At 38.9% G+C, this 18696-nt stretch overlaps 1 protein-coding gene and 1 long non-coding RNA gene across 2 annotated transcripts in view; one reads left to right on the top strand and one right to left on the bottom strand.

Moving 5' to 3' along the window:
* Positions 1-18696, bottom strand: part of MYH15 (myosin heavy chain 15) — a 154194-nt gene that overhangs the window by 70687 nt on the left and 64811 nt on the right. Inside the window, exons 22-27 of the mRNA XM_072812239.1 lie at positions 17903-18158; positions 13574-13816; positions 12347-12523; positions 10545-10690; positions 7465-7555; positions 5060-5449 (exon numbers count right to left, since the gene is read on the bottom strand). Coding sequence (XP_072668340.1) covers positions 5060-5449; positions 7465-7555; positions 10545-10690; positions 12347-12523; positions 13574-13816; positions 17903-18158 — 1303 coding nt within the window. The remainder of the gene's footprint in view (positions 1-5059; positions 5450-7464; positions 7556-10544; positions 10691-12346; positions 12524-13573; positions 13817-17902; positions 18159-18696) is intronic.
* Positions 203-16357, top strand: LOC140625046 (uncharacterized). Its single transcript, XR_012024435.1, has 4 exons — positions 203-849; positions 2058-2174; positions 12419-12467; positions 16099-16357. It is a non-coding gene; the product is annotated as an uncharacterized lncRNA (long non-coding RNA).

The following is an 18696-nucleotide window of genomic DNA, read 5'->3' as shown; positions in this document are numbered from 1 at the left end:
GAGGGATCCCAAAAGTGCTACAGTACTTCTGAAACAGATAAAGTTTTAATATGGAAGGTTGAACTTGAGCATTCCAGGAGAAGGCTTAGTTTGGAAAAGGCATATTGGTGGGCAAAGGATATTTGGTGGAAGGCAAACATTCTAACTTGGCTGAAATAGAACGTCCATGAAACAAAGTAATAGAATCTAAAATTGGCCGAGCAGGCTGATTCAGATCACAGGTCATGGTGTACCTTGAAAAGCAGCGGTTTGAAGTTCACTGTTAAGCAGGGATGTGATTCTATAAAGCTTGTCTAGAAATATTCTATAGATACTATATAGGATAAATTGAAAAAAAGAAAAACTCAAGGTGAGAAAGATAATCTAGGAAACCACTTTAATAATCCAGTTAAAAGGTAATGAAAGCCCTACCTATTTGTGGGAATAGCATAGGAAATTGTAAGACGGTGAAGAATTGGCCTGCTATGAGAATTGACTGGAAAGCAAAGAACAAGAGAGGAAATAAATAATTAGCTATAGGCTTATAGCCTGGGTGATAGGAAGAAACAGGGTGCCTGTGGCGGAAATGTCCAGAAGAAACACGAGATTCAGAAGAAGGTGATGAGTTTGGTTTTAGACACGCTAATTTGAGGAAAAGAAGACATTACTGATTTTGAAAGAACAACCTAAGAGAATACTCTTAAGAAAAGCAGGGGAAATAAGACACTGCAGGGGTTACAGGAGCGAGGAGGTAGTGAGGTGTACACATCTGCTGGACTTAGCCTCGAAAGATGAACCCTCCATGAACCACACTCTCTGGTATTCACACCTTGTGCAGATTCCCTACCCTGTAAATCACTCCACTGCATGGTAAGTCTGCCTCACTAGAATTGTTGCAGCTCTGTCTTGGTCTTTTATAGTACTTGCTCTTGTGCCTAAATTACCTCGTTAAGAAGCCCAAGTCCCCCATGGTTGCCATGCTGTGAGGAAACTAGCCACATGACAGATTTATGCCTAGGCCCCAGTCATTCTAGTTAGTTGTCCCAGCCCAGGAACCAGACATGGGAATGAACAAACGTTCAGATGACTCCAGTCTCAACTCTCATCTGAGCTAAGTCTGTCAACCCTAGAACCAAGAGAGATGATAATAAATTGCTGTTCTATACTACAAGATTTGGGGATGATTTGTTATACAGCAATAGATAAATGGAGCACTACTCTTCGGTCAAGGAGACAGAGGCAGATATGGATAGACTTTGTTTTCCTCCTCCTGGTATCTGAGGAAAAGTCTTTCCTATTTTGATTTGTTTTTGCAATGGGTGAATAATGGTTACATGGAAAAATATTTTATTCTTTGGGACGAGAAAGAAAGAAATGGATGAGCATAAGAAAAATATAAGGTGAAGAGAGAAGGTCTTGATCTTATCAGTTGGGTCTTACCATTTATTGAAAAGGATTTAGAAAGTCAGGGTTAGAATCTGAGGGAGGATTTTGTTTAAAATAAAACAGAAAGTGATTTAGATGAATAAAGAACTTCTGAGAAGTGATGGAATTCTAGAGGAAATTGGAAAGTATGAAATTCATATCTAATTAGTATGGATTTATGGTGAACCTATCAACAGTTTTATGACTGACTTCCTACTAAGATGTGCAGAAACAGAAGAATTCCTGAGATTAACAAGAGGCACAGTAGATTATAAAGAGTAAGGACTTCTGGAGGCTCATTTGGGCTGAGGAAAGCAATTGAAGGCTACAGGGTACGGAGAAGGAATGCTTTCATTGCTGAGAGAAAGATGAGTCCCAATAAAAGGCAAAATACAGAAGAGACAGAGGAGAGAAGACTTAAATCCTTACGAGATTTATATTCTAAGATAATTGGGGGTGGGTTGGCACGGACGATGGAGAGAAATAGAAGGAAGAGCAGGGTGGTTGTGTTTCTTTCTACTTAATATGGTTTTTAAAGGGAATTAATGCTAAATATTTTAGGAGCCACTCAATCTCTCTAAAGAAATGCTGTAATTTTTTCTGGCTATGGTACATGCAGGTTGAGCTTTACTGTTGGTTTGTCTCTTTTCCAGATACCTGTACCAATTCTGCTCACAAGGAGAATGTGATGCTGGCTACAGGCATACCTCGGAGGTACTGCAGGGTCTGTTCCAGACCACCGCAATAAAGGTCATACCACAAAGAAGCAAGTCAGTGAATTTGTTTCCCAGTATACATAAAAGTTATATTTACACTATATTGTAGTCTATTAATTGTGCAATAGCATTATGTCTAAAAAATCTGTATGCCATAATTTAAAATGCTGGATTGCTAAAAAATGCTAATCATTGTCTGAGTTTTCACTGAGTCACATAATCTTTTTGCTGGTGGAAGATCTCGCTCAACGTTGATGGCTGCTGACTGATCAGGGTGGTGGTTGCTGAAGGTTGGAGTGGCTGTGGCCACGTCTTAAAATAAGACAATGAGTTTTGACACATCAATTGACTCTTCCTTTCATAAGTGGTTTCTGTGTATCGTGTGATGCTGTCAGATAGCATTTTACCCACAGTAGATCTTCCTTCAAAATTGGAGTCAATCCTCTCAAATGCTGCTAGTGCTTTTAATTAACTTTATGTAATACTGTAAACCTTTGTTGTCATTTCAACAATCTTCAAAGCATCTTTATTAGGAGTAGACTCTGTCTCCAGAAACCACTTCCTTTGCTCATTTATAGGAAGCAACTCCTTATCCGTTAAAGTTGTATCATGAGATTGCAATCATTCAGTCCCATCTTCAGGCTCCACTTCTAATTCTAGTTCTCTTGCTATTTCCACATCTTCAGTTTACTTCCTTCAGTGGAGTCTTGAACCTCTTAAAGTTATCCGGAAGGATTGGAACCAACTTCTTTGAAACTCCTATTAATGTTGATATTTTAACCTCTTCCTATGAATCATGAATGTTCTTAATGTAGAATATTCTTAATCTGGAATGGTGAATGCTTTTTAGAAGATTTTCAATTTACTTTGTCCAGATCCATCAGAATCACTGATGGATCTGTGGCAGCTATAGACTTAAAAAAATGTATTTCTTAAATCCTAAGACTTGAGAGTCAAAATGTGTCCTTGATACACAGGCTGCAGAATGGCTGTTGTGTTAGGTATGAAGACAACATGAATCTTGTTTTACATCTTCATTAGGACTCTTTAGTGACCAGGTGCATTGTCAATGAGTGGTAGTATTTTGAAAGGAATCTTCTTTTCCAAGCAGTAGGTCTCAACGGTGGGCTTCAAATATGTGTTGTCATTCAGGCTTTTTTAATTTCTACAGCACAGGCAAAGTAGATTTAGCACCATTCTTAAGGGTCCAAGGGTTTTCGGAATGGCAAATGAGCATTGGCTTCAACTTTAGGCCCTAACAAGAGAGTTAGCCTGCCTTTGAAGCTGGGCATTGCCTTTTTCTCTCTAGCTATGAAAGTTCTAGATGACATCTTCTTTCAATAGAAGACTGTTTTGGTCTACATTGAGTTTCTTTGTTTAGAGTAGTCACTTCCATGAATTATAAGCTAGATCTTCTGGAAACCTTGTTGCAATTTCTCCATCATCACTTGCCGCTTCACCTCGAAATATTACAGAGACAGCTTCCTTCTTTAAACCTCCTGAATGAAGCTCTGCTAGCTTCAAACATGTCCTGTAGCTTCCTCACGCCTCTCAGCCTTTATAGAAGTGGAGAGTTAGGCCTTTGCTCTGGATTAGGTTTTAGCTTAAGCGAATGCTGTAGCTGGTTTGATCTCCTATCCAGACCACTAAAACTTTTGCCATATCAGCAATAAGGCTATTTCACTTGCTTATAATTCATGTGCTCACTGGAGTAGCACTTTTAATTTCCTTCAAGTATTTTTCCTTTGCATTCACAAGTTGGCTAACCATTTGGCACAAGAGGCCTAGCTAGCTGTCAGCCTGTCTTGGCTTCCAACATGCCTTCCTCACTAAGCTTAATCATTTCTAGCTTTTGATTTAAAGTGAGAGATGTACAACTCTTCCTTTCACTTGAACACTTAGAAGGCATTGTAAGGTTATTAACTGGCCTACTTTCAATATTGCTGTGTCTCAGGGAATAGAGAGGCCTAAGGAGAGGGAGGGAGAGAGGAGAACGGCCAGTCGGTGGAGCAATCAGAACACACATATTAATTGATTAAGTCTGCCATCTTATATGGACATGGTTCTTGGTGCCCCCAAACAATTACAATAGTAACATCAAAGATCACTGATCACAGATCACAATAAATATAATCATAACGAAAAAGTCTGAAATTAATTACCAAACCATGACATGAAATGAGAAAATGCTGTTAGATAAATGGCACTAATAGACTTGCTCCACTTAGGGTTGCCACAAGCCTTCAATTGTAAAAAACCACAATATCTGTGAAGCACAATAAAGCAAAGCTCAATAAAATATTTTATACTTGTATTTGTTCTGACTAACCTAAAGGAAGCCTTCTCTCAAATACCAGAAGGTAGGATGGCCATTACCTATGATCCGATGATACAGTCATTTGATGTAAGAGCTTATACTATATGGATTAAAGGGCTCAGTGAAGAAAGAACATGTGGTGAAACTTCCTTCTAAGTGCTGGCTGGTCAAAGAAATGCCAGAGAAGATGGAGGTGGGAGGAGGTCTCTCCTCTTAGCAAAGCTCTTTGTGTCCACCATTCACTGAGACAAACACAAGAGTGTCTGAGCCACCCCCAAGGAATGCTCCCAACTCAAAGCCATTCTTCAAGAGAGACACACAACTCATAACTAGTGGCTTCACTTTTCAGCCTACCTATTTATGTCATCACCAGAAAGACCCGCAAGACATATGGACTGGAACTCCAATAAAACCTGAGGCTCCTGTCAGGCTACATTCAGGTAATAGCCATGTGACCTTAACAATGTCAACCGAGATTAAGCCTGGTCTAGTCTATCTAAAGAACTATAGCCTCCGTTAGCAAATACCTCAAGTCACCAATCTTGTTTATTTTTCTTTTTCTTTCCCTTTCCTACTTACTTTCATGTTCTGAAGTCCATAAGGTGGACCTGGGGATGTTTACCTTAGCTCTGGTCATCTGTTCAACATTGGTCAGGAGGTCATCCACTTCTAGCTGCAAGTCATTCTTGTCTTTTTCTAATTTCTGCTTGACCTGTTGTAAATTTTCAAGTCGGCCCTGGAGTTCAGCCAGGCTGTCTGCATGTCTCTTCTTCAAAGAGGCCGAAGTTGTCTCGAAGTGCAATGTAGCATTTTCCATTTCTCGGCGAAGCTTCTGGAATTTTGTTTCCTGTTTCTTAGTTATGTCCAGCTGAGCCAAACTGGTGCCTCCTGCCTCCTCCAGTCTCTGGTTCAAGTTTTCCAGTTCTTGAGTGAGGTTAGCTCTCTCCCTCTCCACCTTGGCTCGAGTGGTCCTTTCAACTTCCAGTTCCCTCTTTAAACCTTGTATCTGTACCTGCAACAATAAATAATTTTGACTTTTACTAAGCACTTGTAGCATATTTTATATTGAAGAGTTTACTGAATTTCTGTACATTTCTCAACACTAAGAAAAGTCATTTTACAAAGGAGATAGAATACACAGAAATTAAGTGGTTTTCCTCAAACCAGTACAAAGACCAGAATTCAAATGTGCAGTTGCCCCAATCTTCCAGTACTTGGTGATGAGCATCTTCATTAAATTCTATACATGGACGGGAAAGTACAGTAAAGAGCACTTTCCAAAGCAATAGGAAACATTTTTCATATAACAAGAAAAAAATTTAAAGCAAGTTAATAAAAACTAACACGATGAATTTTATATGCAATATTTACTCTTCTAGAATTAGCTGACCAATCTCAATTATTGTGAACTTGCGCAAAAATATCTGATGGATAGAATGAATATCTCTGAGTCCAAGCAACTCACTCACAAGAAACAGCACCAGTGTAATTTTACACATAATTCTGACAAACTTGGTGATTTAGCTTCTTAGTTAGCAGGTGACTCCAAGTTACCAGGAGATCTGAAGTAACAAATTAAAATCGGTGGAGGAATGCGGGCTGCTACCGTGAATGGTAATCTGATACCATTAGAGGCAAAATTATTACATAAAGAAAATTAGTGATAAGAACTCTCAGAGCCCAAAACCCTTTTAGCGTAAGGGCAAATGGCTCTACAAATCTCGATAGCGTCACTGTGGTTCAGGGAAGCCACTGATATTCATTAACTATCACCTCGTATAATTAGGCGTAGGTTAGGATAGGGGTAGAAAAGGATAGAATCTATTTTAGAATGTGTTTTCCTTTCCTTGAAATGAGAAAATGTGGATTTCTAGATCATGCCAATACGTAGGCTATCAGATCTGTAGATGAGTTGTGACAGAAAAGGCGCTAAAAAATGTATGACTTCTACATCCAAGTAAACACGATTCCCTTCCCACTAGTTATTTTGGGATCCAATACCTTTATCCCAAACAATACTATCATTAAACCAAACATTTCTGAAGTGTTTCTTCAGAAATAATCTTCAGAGCATTTTTTAAAAATCATCAAGGGAAGAGTATTTGTCTCTTGGATAAATTGAAACTTCTGAGTCTTTTTATTTTGGATAAAGTCAAGTATCATTTGAAGACAAGCCTGGTGAATATGATAGATAATCACTTGGAGATTAATATTGTGTTTGAAATCATGCCTATAAATCAGTGAGACTGGCTTTCTTATTTGGTTCAAAATGTCTCAGAAAATAATTATCAGAAAGAGGCTCAAAATTATTTTGAGTAATGGCTACATTACTGAGATAAATTTTTAGCTCCAAAGGAAAAACATCTATCATACAGATGTATATGCATACAGCATACGTAGGGAGTTGGATATGTGTGTGTGTGTGTGTGTGTGTGTGTGTGTGTGTATGTGTGTGTATCCGTACATATTTATGTTACTCTAGAACATGGTCAAATAGTATAAAACAGCCACATGATCTAAAACTTATAAATAGCTTCCCATTATCAAATAATGTTTTGAGACTACAAGTAGATATAAAACAGATTTTCGGCACAGAAATAGAATTGCCTGTTAATCACAAAAACTAATCATTATAAAAAATTAAATTGCTAACACTGAACGCTTACCATGGATCAGGCTCTATGCTTACCACTTAAATGTTCCGTTGCATTTAATAATATTAGCTCAAAGTTGTCAGGAAGATTAATAACCAAAAAAATAAATAACCGAGGCTTTCAGCACAATGTTTGGTTCACTGCAAATATTCAACAAATTATCTATGTTGTTATTATGATAAGAAAGCCGAAGTTGAAAAAGTAATTTTCCTGAATCACATTATCTGGGGAATGCCACACTTTCCCTTCTTAACCACTGCTCTCTTCTGCCTCTATCCATAGTTGGCTAAGGGTCTGGATCCCCTGGCAAAGCGTTTGTTATCCCCCATGAATCTATATACAGCTACTCACAGGTATTTGAATAAACAATCACCTGAAGCTCTTTAACCATGTTCTGAAGCTGAGCCACCAGGCTTCTCTCCTTCTCCACCTTTGAATTCATCTGATTCATTTCTAGTTCTTTCCTGTGAGGGGAAAAATGTATTAAATGGAATTGTTGAGATTGATAACGTTTGGCTTAAATATTTTTAAAATTATAGTAATGGCACATGAATTCATTCTCATTGTAAAAATTCAACTATTATATTTCTATCTGGAATCTTCTCAGCAATGACACCCAATCTTTGTTCCTTCCCTACAGGTAAACACCAGTAGCAATTTGGTGTGAATCCTTCCAGACATTTTTCTAAGTATTGACATACGTTTGTGTTTATATATTGGTAGAAATAGTTTCACTTTCTTTACTGTGAAAGGCATAATGTGGCATCTGTATTTATAGTTCTATAACTTATTTTTAGCCCAATGACACTTTAGGGGTGTTCCCATGTTGGCCCACACATAAATTATTTCATTTAAAAATTAACTATGACATACTACTCCATGACTTAGGCATGCTGTAATTTATTTATCCATTTCCCTATTAGTAAGAACTTAAGTTTTCCCCAATATTTTCCTTCTATAAATAACACTGTTCATATCCATGCCCCCTTGTACACATGTGAGTGTTTCCTTAGAGTGGATACTGAGCAGGGAATCTCTGGGGCAAGTGTAAGTGCGTGCTTAAAAATATATAACCCTGCCCTTTGCCCTCCAATAGCAGTTTGAGATTCTTCTTCCTCATTTACACTTAATATTAGCATACTTCTAAATTTTTCCTAGCCTTAGAGAAGTTAAAATGTTTTTCTTTTTAATGTCTTTGTTTAACAGTAAGGCAGCATCTTGTCAACTATGAGGATTTAAAAATGGTCCATAAATAAAAAAAAATAATAATAAATAAATAAATAAAAATGGTCCATAAACCAAATAATCTACTTGGTGTCTTTAATCATTGGTCTCCTAGGTTGTTCATATAATTATTGAACTATAGATTTCCTGTTAGTATACTTATTTATTTTCTGACGTCTGCTGCAAATATTTCTCGCATCTTATATCACTTGTTCTGATTTTACTTATGCTGGCATTTGCCACTTAAATGTTTAAATATTTTATATCATTAAACGTATCAAAATATTCTTTTCCGGTCTCTGGCTTTTGACACTTAGTCAAGAAAACTTAACCTGCCATTTTCCTAAGACTTATCACCTATATTGTCTTCCAATGAGTTTTGTTGTGTTTATTGTGGTAAGAACATTCAACATGAGACCTACCCTCTTAACAGATATTTAAGTGCCTAATACGGTAATGCTAACTATAGGCACAATGCCGTACAGATTTCTAGAACTCAGTCATCTTGCATAACTGAAACTGTCTACCCATTAAATAATATCCCTATTTTCCACTCCCTCCAGCCCCTAGCAATCACCATTCTAATCTGTTTCTATAAGTTTGACTATTTTCGATGCCTCATATAAACAAATCATGAAGTATTTGTTTTTCTATGACTCCTATTTCACTTAGCATTGTATCCTCCAGGTTCATCTATGGCGTCACATATGGCAGGGTTTCCTTCTTTTTAAAGGCTGAATAATATTCCACTATATGTATACACCACATCTTCTGTATCCATTTATCCATCAAAGGACATTTAAGTTGCTTCTATATCTTAGGGATTGTGAATTATGCTTCATTTTCTAATGGTTTTATAGCCTTGTTTTTACACTTAATTCTTTAATGCAACTGGATTTTGTGCATGTGACTAGTGAAAGTTAAATTTCTACCTCGCATCTCAGAAAATGAATAGCTAATAACCTCAGCATCATTTATTAAGTACTCTCTATCCAGTCATCACTGATTTGAAATGCTTTCAATGAAATACGTAATACCTTTATCATGTATTAAGTTTTTATATATACATAGGTCATAAGTCCATTTAGAGGAAAAGTTTTAGAGTTAAAGTTGTACCTTTCTGAAAACACAGATTTCTAAAATGCCGGAGCTCATTGACTTACGGCCTACAAGGACATGGAACATCATTTTCACTTTGCTGAACTGAAACATCATCTTAAAATTGAATGCTCAGGGACCTCTATCATGGTTTCACCATTCCATACATTTATGGGATTACTTATTTCTTCTTTTTCCAAACACCTATCAAGTCCAGTAACTTCTTAGAATATTAATCAAGCCTGAACATGAGCATGTATCATGGCAACTCATGCACACAGAAAGACCAGGAGCTCATAGCTGCTCACTTGACTCCCTTCTCCTTGTGGCTCCAGCGATGGATGTGCTCCTAGCTTTACCCTGACCTTACCTCACTCTTGGGCCTCGCTGCCTCCCGCTCTTATTTGATCTATTCCCAATAACTTGAAAATCCCTAATGGTTAGAATTAAGTCTAGCTCAGCAGGGGATGACAAGAGACAAGAGGAGAAAGTCCATTTCACTAATGAAACTAGACTGAGGGGCCGTCTTGCCCTGAATCCAAGGGAGCTGAAAGCTCCACTCATTTTGATTGTTATGTTTTGCTTTAAATTTTAAAATTTAGTATTTTTTAGGGTAAATTACTTGATAGAAAAAGCTACACAAATAACAATGAAGTTAAATCTGGCCAACTTTTTAAAAGTGATCAGAGGCTTATGTTGAACTTTATATTAGAGATTGTTTTGTTTCGTTTTTATTTATTTTTGCTTTATATTTTTGTTTTATTTTTACTTTTTATGCCATTGCACTCATCATGAGTAAAAGAAGTAAGCCATTTTTATTTTTGGACTTGTATTTTGGACTTGTAGCCTCAAATTTCAATAATTTACATCTCATATGCCTTACACTTTTCTTTCCCATCTGCTAGTCAGATACCTTCTCACTCATCATCTTCTAGATTATGCACTGACTCTTTTTTACAACCATATAATAAAGTCCAGCAAAAAAAAAAAAAAATCATTTCCTAGGCTTGTTATCTTCCCCTTCAGGTCTTAAGACATCTGGCCCTGGAGTCACAAGGATAAATGAATGAAGAGCTGTTCCTTCCAATCTAAGGTCTTCCCGAATGTCAGGTCAACAGCAAGGTGGCTTACTCGCTCAGCTTTCCTGCCAGCTGCAGCTGGCTGCTCTCCAGGTGCTCCATGCTCTTGCGGTGCAGCTCAAAATCGCCCTCCAGTTTGCTCCTTTCCCTCTCACAGTTCATTCTTGCTTTTCTCTCCTGCTCAAGGGCACCCTCAAGCTGACAAAAAGAGGTATTATTTAGCCAAATACATTGGTGAAGTGTATACTTTGCTAGATGTGTTCATTAACACTTAACTTCTGGAAAAAAGAAAAATGCACAGATTACGTAAATGTTGCCCAGTGATGTAGATGCTTTAAAATAAATATTGTGTGCATCGATAAGACAACAAAAATCTAGAAATTACGGCGATGAAGGACAACTTTGGAGATCACGCAGTATGAGCTCTGTCCTAAAGAAGGAGCCACTAATAAATAGCCAGTGAGCCCTTGTTTGATGGTTTCTCACTGCTGGGAAGCCTACTTCTTCAAACAGCAGCTCATTTCATGGGTGGATAAGTCCATTTACTCAGGAGTGCTTCCTCCTAAGAAGCCAAAATATTCTCTGTAAATTCTTCCCATGAGTCTAAGCTCTGTTCCCTGGAGCAACACCAAGCAAATCTGTCTCCACGCAATCATCTATGAATATGAGGCAGCTGATTTCACAGGCCCTTTCGTACACATCTCACATGGCATGACTTCCCTATCTCCTTCACCACCTTGGTACCCTCTTCTCATCCATATCATGATGTCATATCCTGGCTCCCCACCAGGGTGGTTGGAATGTCCCAGTGTTTTCTGGATTAGTGTGGTCAACAATACTGAGGTTGGTTTAGCAGGAGGCTAGAGAACACATACAATATGGCTGTTTGTTCACTGATATATTGATAGGTTTACTTTTCAGCAAGAGAAGCTATTTTCTGTAACCAGCAAAATACAGGAAATTCAAATAGGAGGAGGAGGAGGGAAGATTTCTAGAAAGAGTATGTAAAAACCTGAGAGCAGATGAACTCCAGGAGAGACCGAGTGTGTGTTTGTGAGAGAGCGAAAGAGCGAGCGGGCGCACACACACAGAGTAAATCCTCAGACTGAGGCTTTGTGAGACACACAATCCATGGAAATAGGAAGAGAATTGAGACAACTGATAGAAAGGCATGAGGAAAAAGCAGCAAATAGTTTAAGTAAAAAAGCCAGACCACCCTTGTCAGGATTTTATAAAGGCTAAGCTTTTGCAACTTCTAGAGCGAATGCATATGCTCTACCAGCTGAGGAGGGAAGGAAGAATGAGGAAGCTACCACAAAGGGTGGTTTAAAACATCTTTATTTCCCAGGGTGTTTGGAGCAGAACAGGGACACCACCTTTAGAATCTGCCAAGTATTTTTCCAAGTCACAGCTTGTGATTTACATATCTTTCCATTATAAATAAGCCTCAGCACAGCACCGGAGACACAACAGGGCCTTTCAACTCATCTCTCAACACTAGTGTCAAGTAGAGAACCAGCTTGTCTGTAGGGCAAAACACCAGGTTCTGCAGGGGCTACAGGAGACAGTCAGTCACCTGCAGGGGTAACCCTTTATGACTCCTCTCGATGCTCTTCCCCCACTGCCCAGGGTTGTATGGAGGTTCTATTTAAAAACTGATTACACGCAGGGGCTTCTCATGCACTGGAGTGCTTCTGTGTACATCGAGAAACAGATAAACCTCTGTTTCCAAATAGTATCCAAAGATACAAGCCATGCTACTAAGTTTTCCCCAAATTGTCAAGATAAATTAAGTAGAAATCAGAGGTTTGGATAGATGCAGATGGCTCACTAGCCAGACACAGCGCTACCTACCTCATCTACTTGCTGTTCCAACTTCAACTTGGCTTTGCTCAGGCTGCTGAGTTTCTCCTCCTCTATGTGCAGGTCATCCAGTGTCTGCTGATGGGCCTCCTGCATGACCTTGGCTGCTCTGGTAAGTTTGCTGATATCCTCATTTAGAGACTCCACTTCCTCCGTCAGGTTCTTGACCTGTGGGACGACGACAGTGACAGTAGCATTAGAGGGTGGGCATCATGCTAAGGGCCATCTTGTGTCTTTTCTGGTACAGTCTCAAGAGGTATCCAAGATTATAAAGAACCAAAGTTACCAAATTCCCAATCTCCTGTTAAAAACTCTAAATTCACTTTTTCTTACACACACACACACACACACACACACACTCACACACACAGTATGTGTGTTAAGGAATGGGGTATTCTGGTTAAGCAGGTATCAGGATAGCTCATTTGATGGCCAGTTTTCAGTGTGTTGTATTGTTATATAACAAGAGCACCACTAATGGTAGTTTTCTGAGTACTCAGGGGGCACATAGCAATCTTGTCATGTCTCAAATCCTGAGAGTGGCAATGAAAGAAGAGTTCCAGCTGTTAAAATATGCAAAAATGGAAGCTGGCTCTATCAGGCCCACACGCTTTTATGAAAGGGAACCAACGGCACAAGAGTTGCTATTTAATCTGCCAAAATTACAGTGTCATTCCAGAGACCAGTTGTTCATCAGAGGTCGGAAACGGACTCCTCAGCTAGTTTCAATTCATACACAGATGCGCAAGTTAAAATCCTCAAATGAAATGAATGGAATGTCAAAACCCTTAACTGGAATTAACATGACATCCTCAAGGTCGAACTTCAAATTAATCACAGAGCTAGAGGTTCAGACACATCCCAAATCACCTTTCAGTAAACTGCATCACGATCACTCTCCTTCCAGACAAGGATACTCAGAGGCCCAATGAAACTCTTCTGGTCTTTCCACTAGATTTCAGATGTAATAAGACTGAAACAAGTGAAGATGTTTCATTTGGAAAATTAAGTGCGGTCCCATAAGTTCGAATTGGAAATTTGAATTGGGACAGCACACAGGTCATCCGACCCTTCGTTTCATGCTGGTTCCGATTGGGCCTGCTGTAAAGCTGCGAGCCACCGTGTTCATTCATTTAGGCTGAACAAGTCTGATACTGGAACCTGATGGGGAGTGGGACTGGGGCGTCCAGGCCCCCCTAACATTATCGAGGAAAGTACCTTGTGCTCCGTAGCACACTTCTCCTTCTGTGACTTCACCAATATTGTTTCCAGGTCATCGATTTCTTTCTTCAACTCGGAACATTCATCTTCGAGCTTCCGCCCCCTGGCCGTCAGCTCGGAATTTATCTCCTCTTCTTCCTCCACTCGCGCAGACAGCACCTTGACTCTGGCCTCCAGCTGGATCTTGGATTTAATCAGTGACTCACACTGCTCTTCAACATTTGCCAGGGTCTCTTGCTCCTGCCATGATGAGGAGAAAATTGTTGCCAACAGCTGGAAATAATTTATCAGCTAGGCGAAAATGCTGCTTAACGCATAGCAAAGAGATAATTGCCTGCCCTGTGACCAGTACTTTCACCTGCCTTCCCTCAGCAGGTGAAATAATATTCCCAGTTCCCTGATCCTATTGTTGAGAAGTGGAGGAGTAGCTTGTGCTTGGAGGTGCTTTTGATCTTTCGGGCCATTCAGTAGATTAGATTACCTCTTCTAAAGCACTTAATAGAATCCTGGTGGCCTAAAGGAGCTAACATGCCTCCAAAAATCAGTGGCATACTGCTTAATTCACAGCGTCTGGAAGCATTCACATGGGCATAGAGTTTGAGGTTGATATCTGTTCAGAATACAGTCTTTTAAGAAAGCAGTGTTCCCTCAGATACTAGAATATTTATATTATTGTAAGTGCCCTGATGCACTTGTTTTATATATGTATCTTCCAACAAGTAGAGTTGTATATTTTTTTATTTGTAGGTTGAAATTTAGAATTCATAAATTTTACTTGCAGGTTACTAACTAGATTTTACTATTATTTCCAAAGAAAATCTTTTCCTCAATGATTCTGTCAGTGGTAAATTCCACAAGTTATACACCGAGTATAAAACAGTCTTTGTTTTTATCCTTTCAAAAATACTGCCTCTAATTCTCCAGTGAGTGACCCATTGTTCCTGTGTTATGGGTCAAGTAAAAAATGAAAGGGTCAATTGCCTTTTTGCTACAAACATGCTTTATAACTTTGAACCCCTCTAATTTGTCTCTGTTCGAGGCTAAATAAAACCCCTTCCTTGTAAGCAAGTTCTTAATTACAGTAGGTCTCCTTGCAACATAACTTCACATCTAGCTCCATCTTCCATCTCTAGACCTTATCATCCATTCTTTGCAATATGCCACTCGATTTATTTTTTTAATATTTTATTTATTTGAGAGAGAATGTGGAAGTGGGGGGAGGGGCAGAGAGGGAGAGAGAAATAATTCTCAGACTCCCTATTGAGCATGGAGCCAGATACAGGGCTCAATCCCAGGACCCTGAGATTGTGACTTGAGTTGAAATCAAGAGCTGGCTGCTCAACTTACTAAACCAGCCAGGCACGCTCAGTAATTTATTAACTATCTATTTGCCTGGCTTCAGTTGTTTGAAATGTAAATTGGGGTAGTCACTCAGGAAAACAGAATGGAGGTTCCCCAAAAAGTTAGAAATAGAACTAGCCTATGATCCAGCAATTGCAATACTAAGTATTTACCCAAAGGATACAAAAATACGGATTCAAAGGAGCACCTATACTCTGATGTTTATAGATTTATCAACAATAGCCAAATTATGGAAAGAGCCCAAATGTCCATCAACTGATGATTGGATAAAGAAGATATGGTGTATATAATGGAATATTACTCAGCCATCAAAAGAAATTTTGCTATTTGCAATAACGTGGGTGGAGCTAGAGAGCATAATGCTAAGTGAAATAAGTCAGTCAGAGAAAGACAAATACCATATGATTTCATATGTAGAATTTAGGAAATAGAACAGATGAACATAGGGGAAAGAAAAAAAGAGAAACAAACCATAAGAGACTCTTAACTAGAGAGAACAAATTGAAAGGCTGCTAGAGGGGTGGTGGGTGGGGAATGGGCTAAATGGGTGATGGGTATTAAGGAGAGTATTTGTGATGAGCACTGGGTGTTATACGTAAGTAATGAATCAATTCTACCCTTTAAAAAAAAGGATTTTATTTATTTATTTGAGAGAGAAAGAGTAGGAGGCAGAGGGGGAGGGGGCAGAGAGGGAGGAAGAAGCAGACTCTCCCCTGAGCAGGGAGCCCAACATGGGACTCAATCCCAGGACCCTGGGATCATAACATTTAGCCCACTGAGCCACCCAGGCACCCTCAATTCTATTCTGAAACCACTATTACACTATATCTTAACTAGAATTTAAATAAAAATTTGAGGAAAAAAGAGAAGAATAAGGCAAAATTCTAGGCCATTGATTTCTGGCTAACTGTTGAGAATGGCCATCTGCCCAACAAATGGGGCTCAAAGAGGCACAGATGGGGAAGGCATAGAATAGTAAATCTCCAACATCACTGAGGACCAAAAGAAAAGGGATAAATTCAAAACAAACAAAAATGTCAAAGCAGGAAGCATCTATGCAGATCAGAGTAGCTTTCAATGTTTGGGAAATAATGGGAACATTTGATCTTAGTTCACACCAGGTTGACAAATAGAATGCTTATTTGCTCTATTCCATTCAGCATGTGTACTGGACCTGTCACCATCACTGAATGAAGAAGACAATCCAATCGACCATCATTGATCCCTTCATTAAACATGACAGCAGGACTTGGGGGCCAGCTGAGCAATGGTGTGGCAGGTTAACAGTAGGAACATCCTCTCCCTGATGGCAGTTATTCTCATGTACTCATAACATTAATTGGAATGGGTTCACTCAGTTCTGCAGTATTTTAAGTGATGGTTTTAAAAGAATCTTTGTTTATTTGATCCCTACTGTGTTCAGCTGTGTTCCTTAAAAACAAATAATAATAAAACATATCATGGCTTTGTCAACTTTAAAAATCTCAGTTACAATTTGAACCTCTCTCAGCTTTCCTAGGTTTGCTCAGGAACTGGCTTCCATGCATTTCCCATGCTTCCCACACTGATCCTTTATCATGTATTCCAGGCTTTTACCTACTACCTCCTGCATGAGGTGGGTCCATTTCTATCTTCCATACCAGCTTAGGTAGCACTGACCACTCTCTGTTGACAGGGAGAATGATGACAACTGGGAGGCCTCTCCCCCAAGCTGCACAAAACATGATACTATGAACAGGGATTTTCACAGTATGAATTGAAAGTAGGTTTAGAGTGGGGCCCAAGAATTTGTATTTCTAACAAGTATCTCAGGTGAGGCTGAAATACACTAAAATTCTAGAACCACTGTTATGTTAAATACATATCAGAAATATGGGTTTGGGTGAAATTCCCCTGCAAAATATGGCCTCTTGGAACACATGAATAGTATAGCCCCAAAATAAAAGAATAACTCGGTAAGTCTAAAATTATTAAATTTTCTCTGCTTTCTGTAAGTTCAAAAAGCAGGAAAAAGGTGTTTTATAATTGTATTGCATAAATTGTATTATAAATTGCATATAATTGTATTGGAACCCAGTATTTTTTAACTTAGCACTGTGCTAAGTGGGGTGGAAAATATAAAATCAGTGGGTAAAATCTCATCGCTGCCTTTGAGATGTTTGGGGATAACAGCAGTCCTGGTGGTTAGAGAGGAGGAATGTGAAAGGGAGTAATGGCACACTGGCATCAGATTGGAGATAGAGGCTCAGATGCCAACACCAAGGGTCTGGAGTCTATAATGCACATATTATAGGATCTGAAACTTATTCATCAGGGAAGCAACATGATGTTTGTTTAAGACAATGGTTCTCAATCCTAACTGGGTATCAGAATCACCCATATAGATTCTTTGAACCCATTCAGGGCTTGCTTAATCAAAATACCTGACAGTGGGGTCTAGGCATCTTTATTTTTTATTTTTTAATTGTTTCACCAGTAAGTTTGAGGCAGAGCCAGTGTTGAGAGCTGCTGCTTTAAGAATTGGACTGATTAGTGAGGTTGATTTGGAGTGGAGAAGGGGAAGTAGAGAGGCCAAAATCAGGAAAACCAACTAGAAGCATACTGCAATAATCCTGAAGATTTCAGTAAAGCTTTTCTCAGGATCTACTAAATCCTGTCTTTTGATTTGCTAATGAATCATAGAAAACTTAAATTAAGTCCCAGAGTTTCTTGGCTCCCATGATAGATTGTGCTTTTATATAGTTTAAACCCGTCTAATGGTTTGTTCCCTTTTCAAAGACATCCTGCCAATGAAATCCCTTCACTATAAAACAGGGTGTCTCCTTAAGTGTTCCCATTGTGTTTGGTGAAATTCTATAGTATTTGAGAAGCACATGCTTCATTTTTCTCAAGTGAACACTGCCTGCAAAACAAGGGACTCTAATTAAAAACTTGATTTGAAGAACAAATGGTGGGGCCACTCACAGCCTGCAGCTGAAGAAGCAGGTCATTCTTCTCCCTGATGAAGGAGACCTGTTTTGCTTTCAGTTCTTCCCTCTGAGATTCTGACTTCTCCAAGGCTTTTTGCAGTTGCACACACTCTTCCTTCAGAGCAACTATCGCCTTTCCCATTTCAGCAGATTTAACAAGAGGCTTGATCTTGAAGAAGAGCCTCATCCAGGGCCAGTTCTTCACAGCCATGAAAACTCTTATGTTCCACTGGATCAAAAGAAGTGCGTCCCTAAATCCAGAGGGAAAAAGAAAAACAAGTTAACCCAGATGATATGAGAGTCATTTTCCCAATCCAGATCCTTAAGAAGCATATCTTCCGAGGAGTCATTAAAATATCTCATTAGTCTTCAAAGCACTTCTACATCTGGGCTGTCATTTGATTCTGGCAAAAGCCCTATGAGGGACTTCTTGGGCTAGCAATATTGTGGGCTAGATGTCCCCAAAATACTCCCACTGCAAACATTCTCTCAATGAGAGCGGAGTCTGAAAGAGGGTAAGAAAGAGGGAGCAAAAAAAACTTTAATGAATGTGCGTATAGCTTGGCCACCTTCATGGAAGGTGAGATCCAGTTTTGGTATTGTAATGATTTATATTTTTATATCCACATGGAGAAACAAACAGGCTGAGACTTTCGAAGAACATCATTCCTTTTTTTTTTTAAAGATATTTATTTATTTATTTATTTATTTATTCATTCATTCATTCATTCATTCATTCATTCATTCATTCATTCATTCATAGACACACAGAGAGAGGAGCAGAGACAC

Source organism: Canis lupus, chromosome 35 (assembly GCF_048164855.1).
Source record: "Canis lupus baileyi chromosome 35, mCanLup2.hap1, whole genome shotgun sequence".
Taxonomy (NCBI): domain Eukaryota; kingdom Metazoa; phylum Chordata; class Mammalia; order Carnivora; family Canidae; genus Canis; species Canis lupus.
This window is presented reverse-complemented; position numbering and strand designations above follow the sequence as displayed.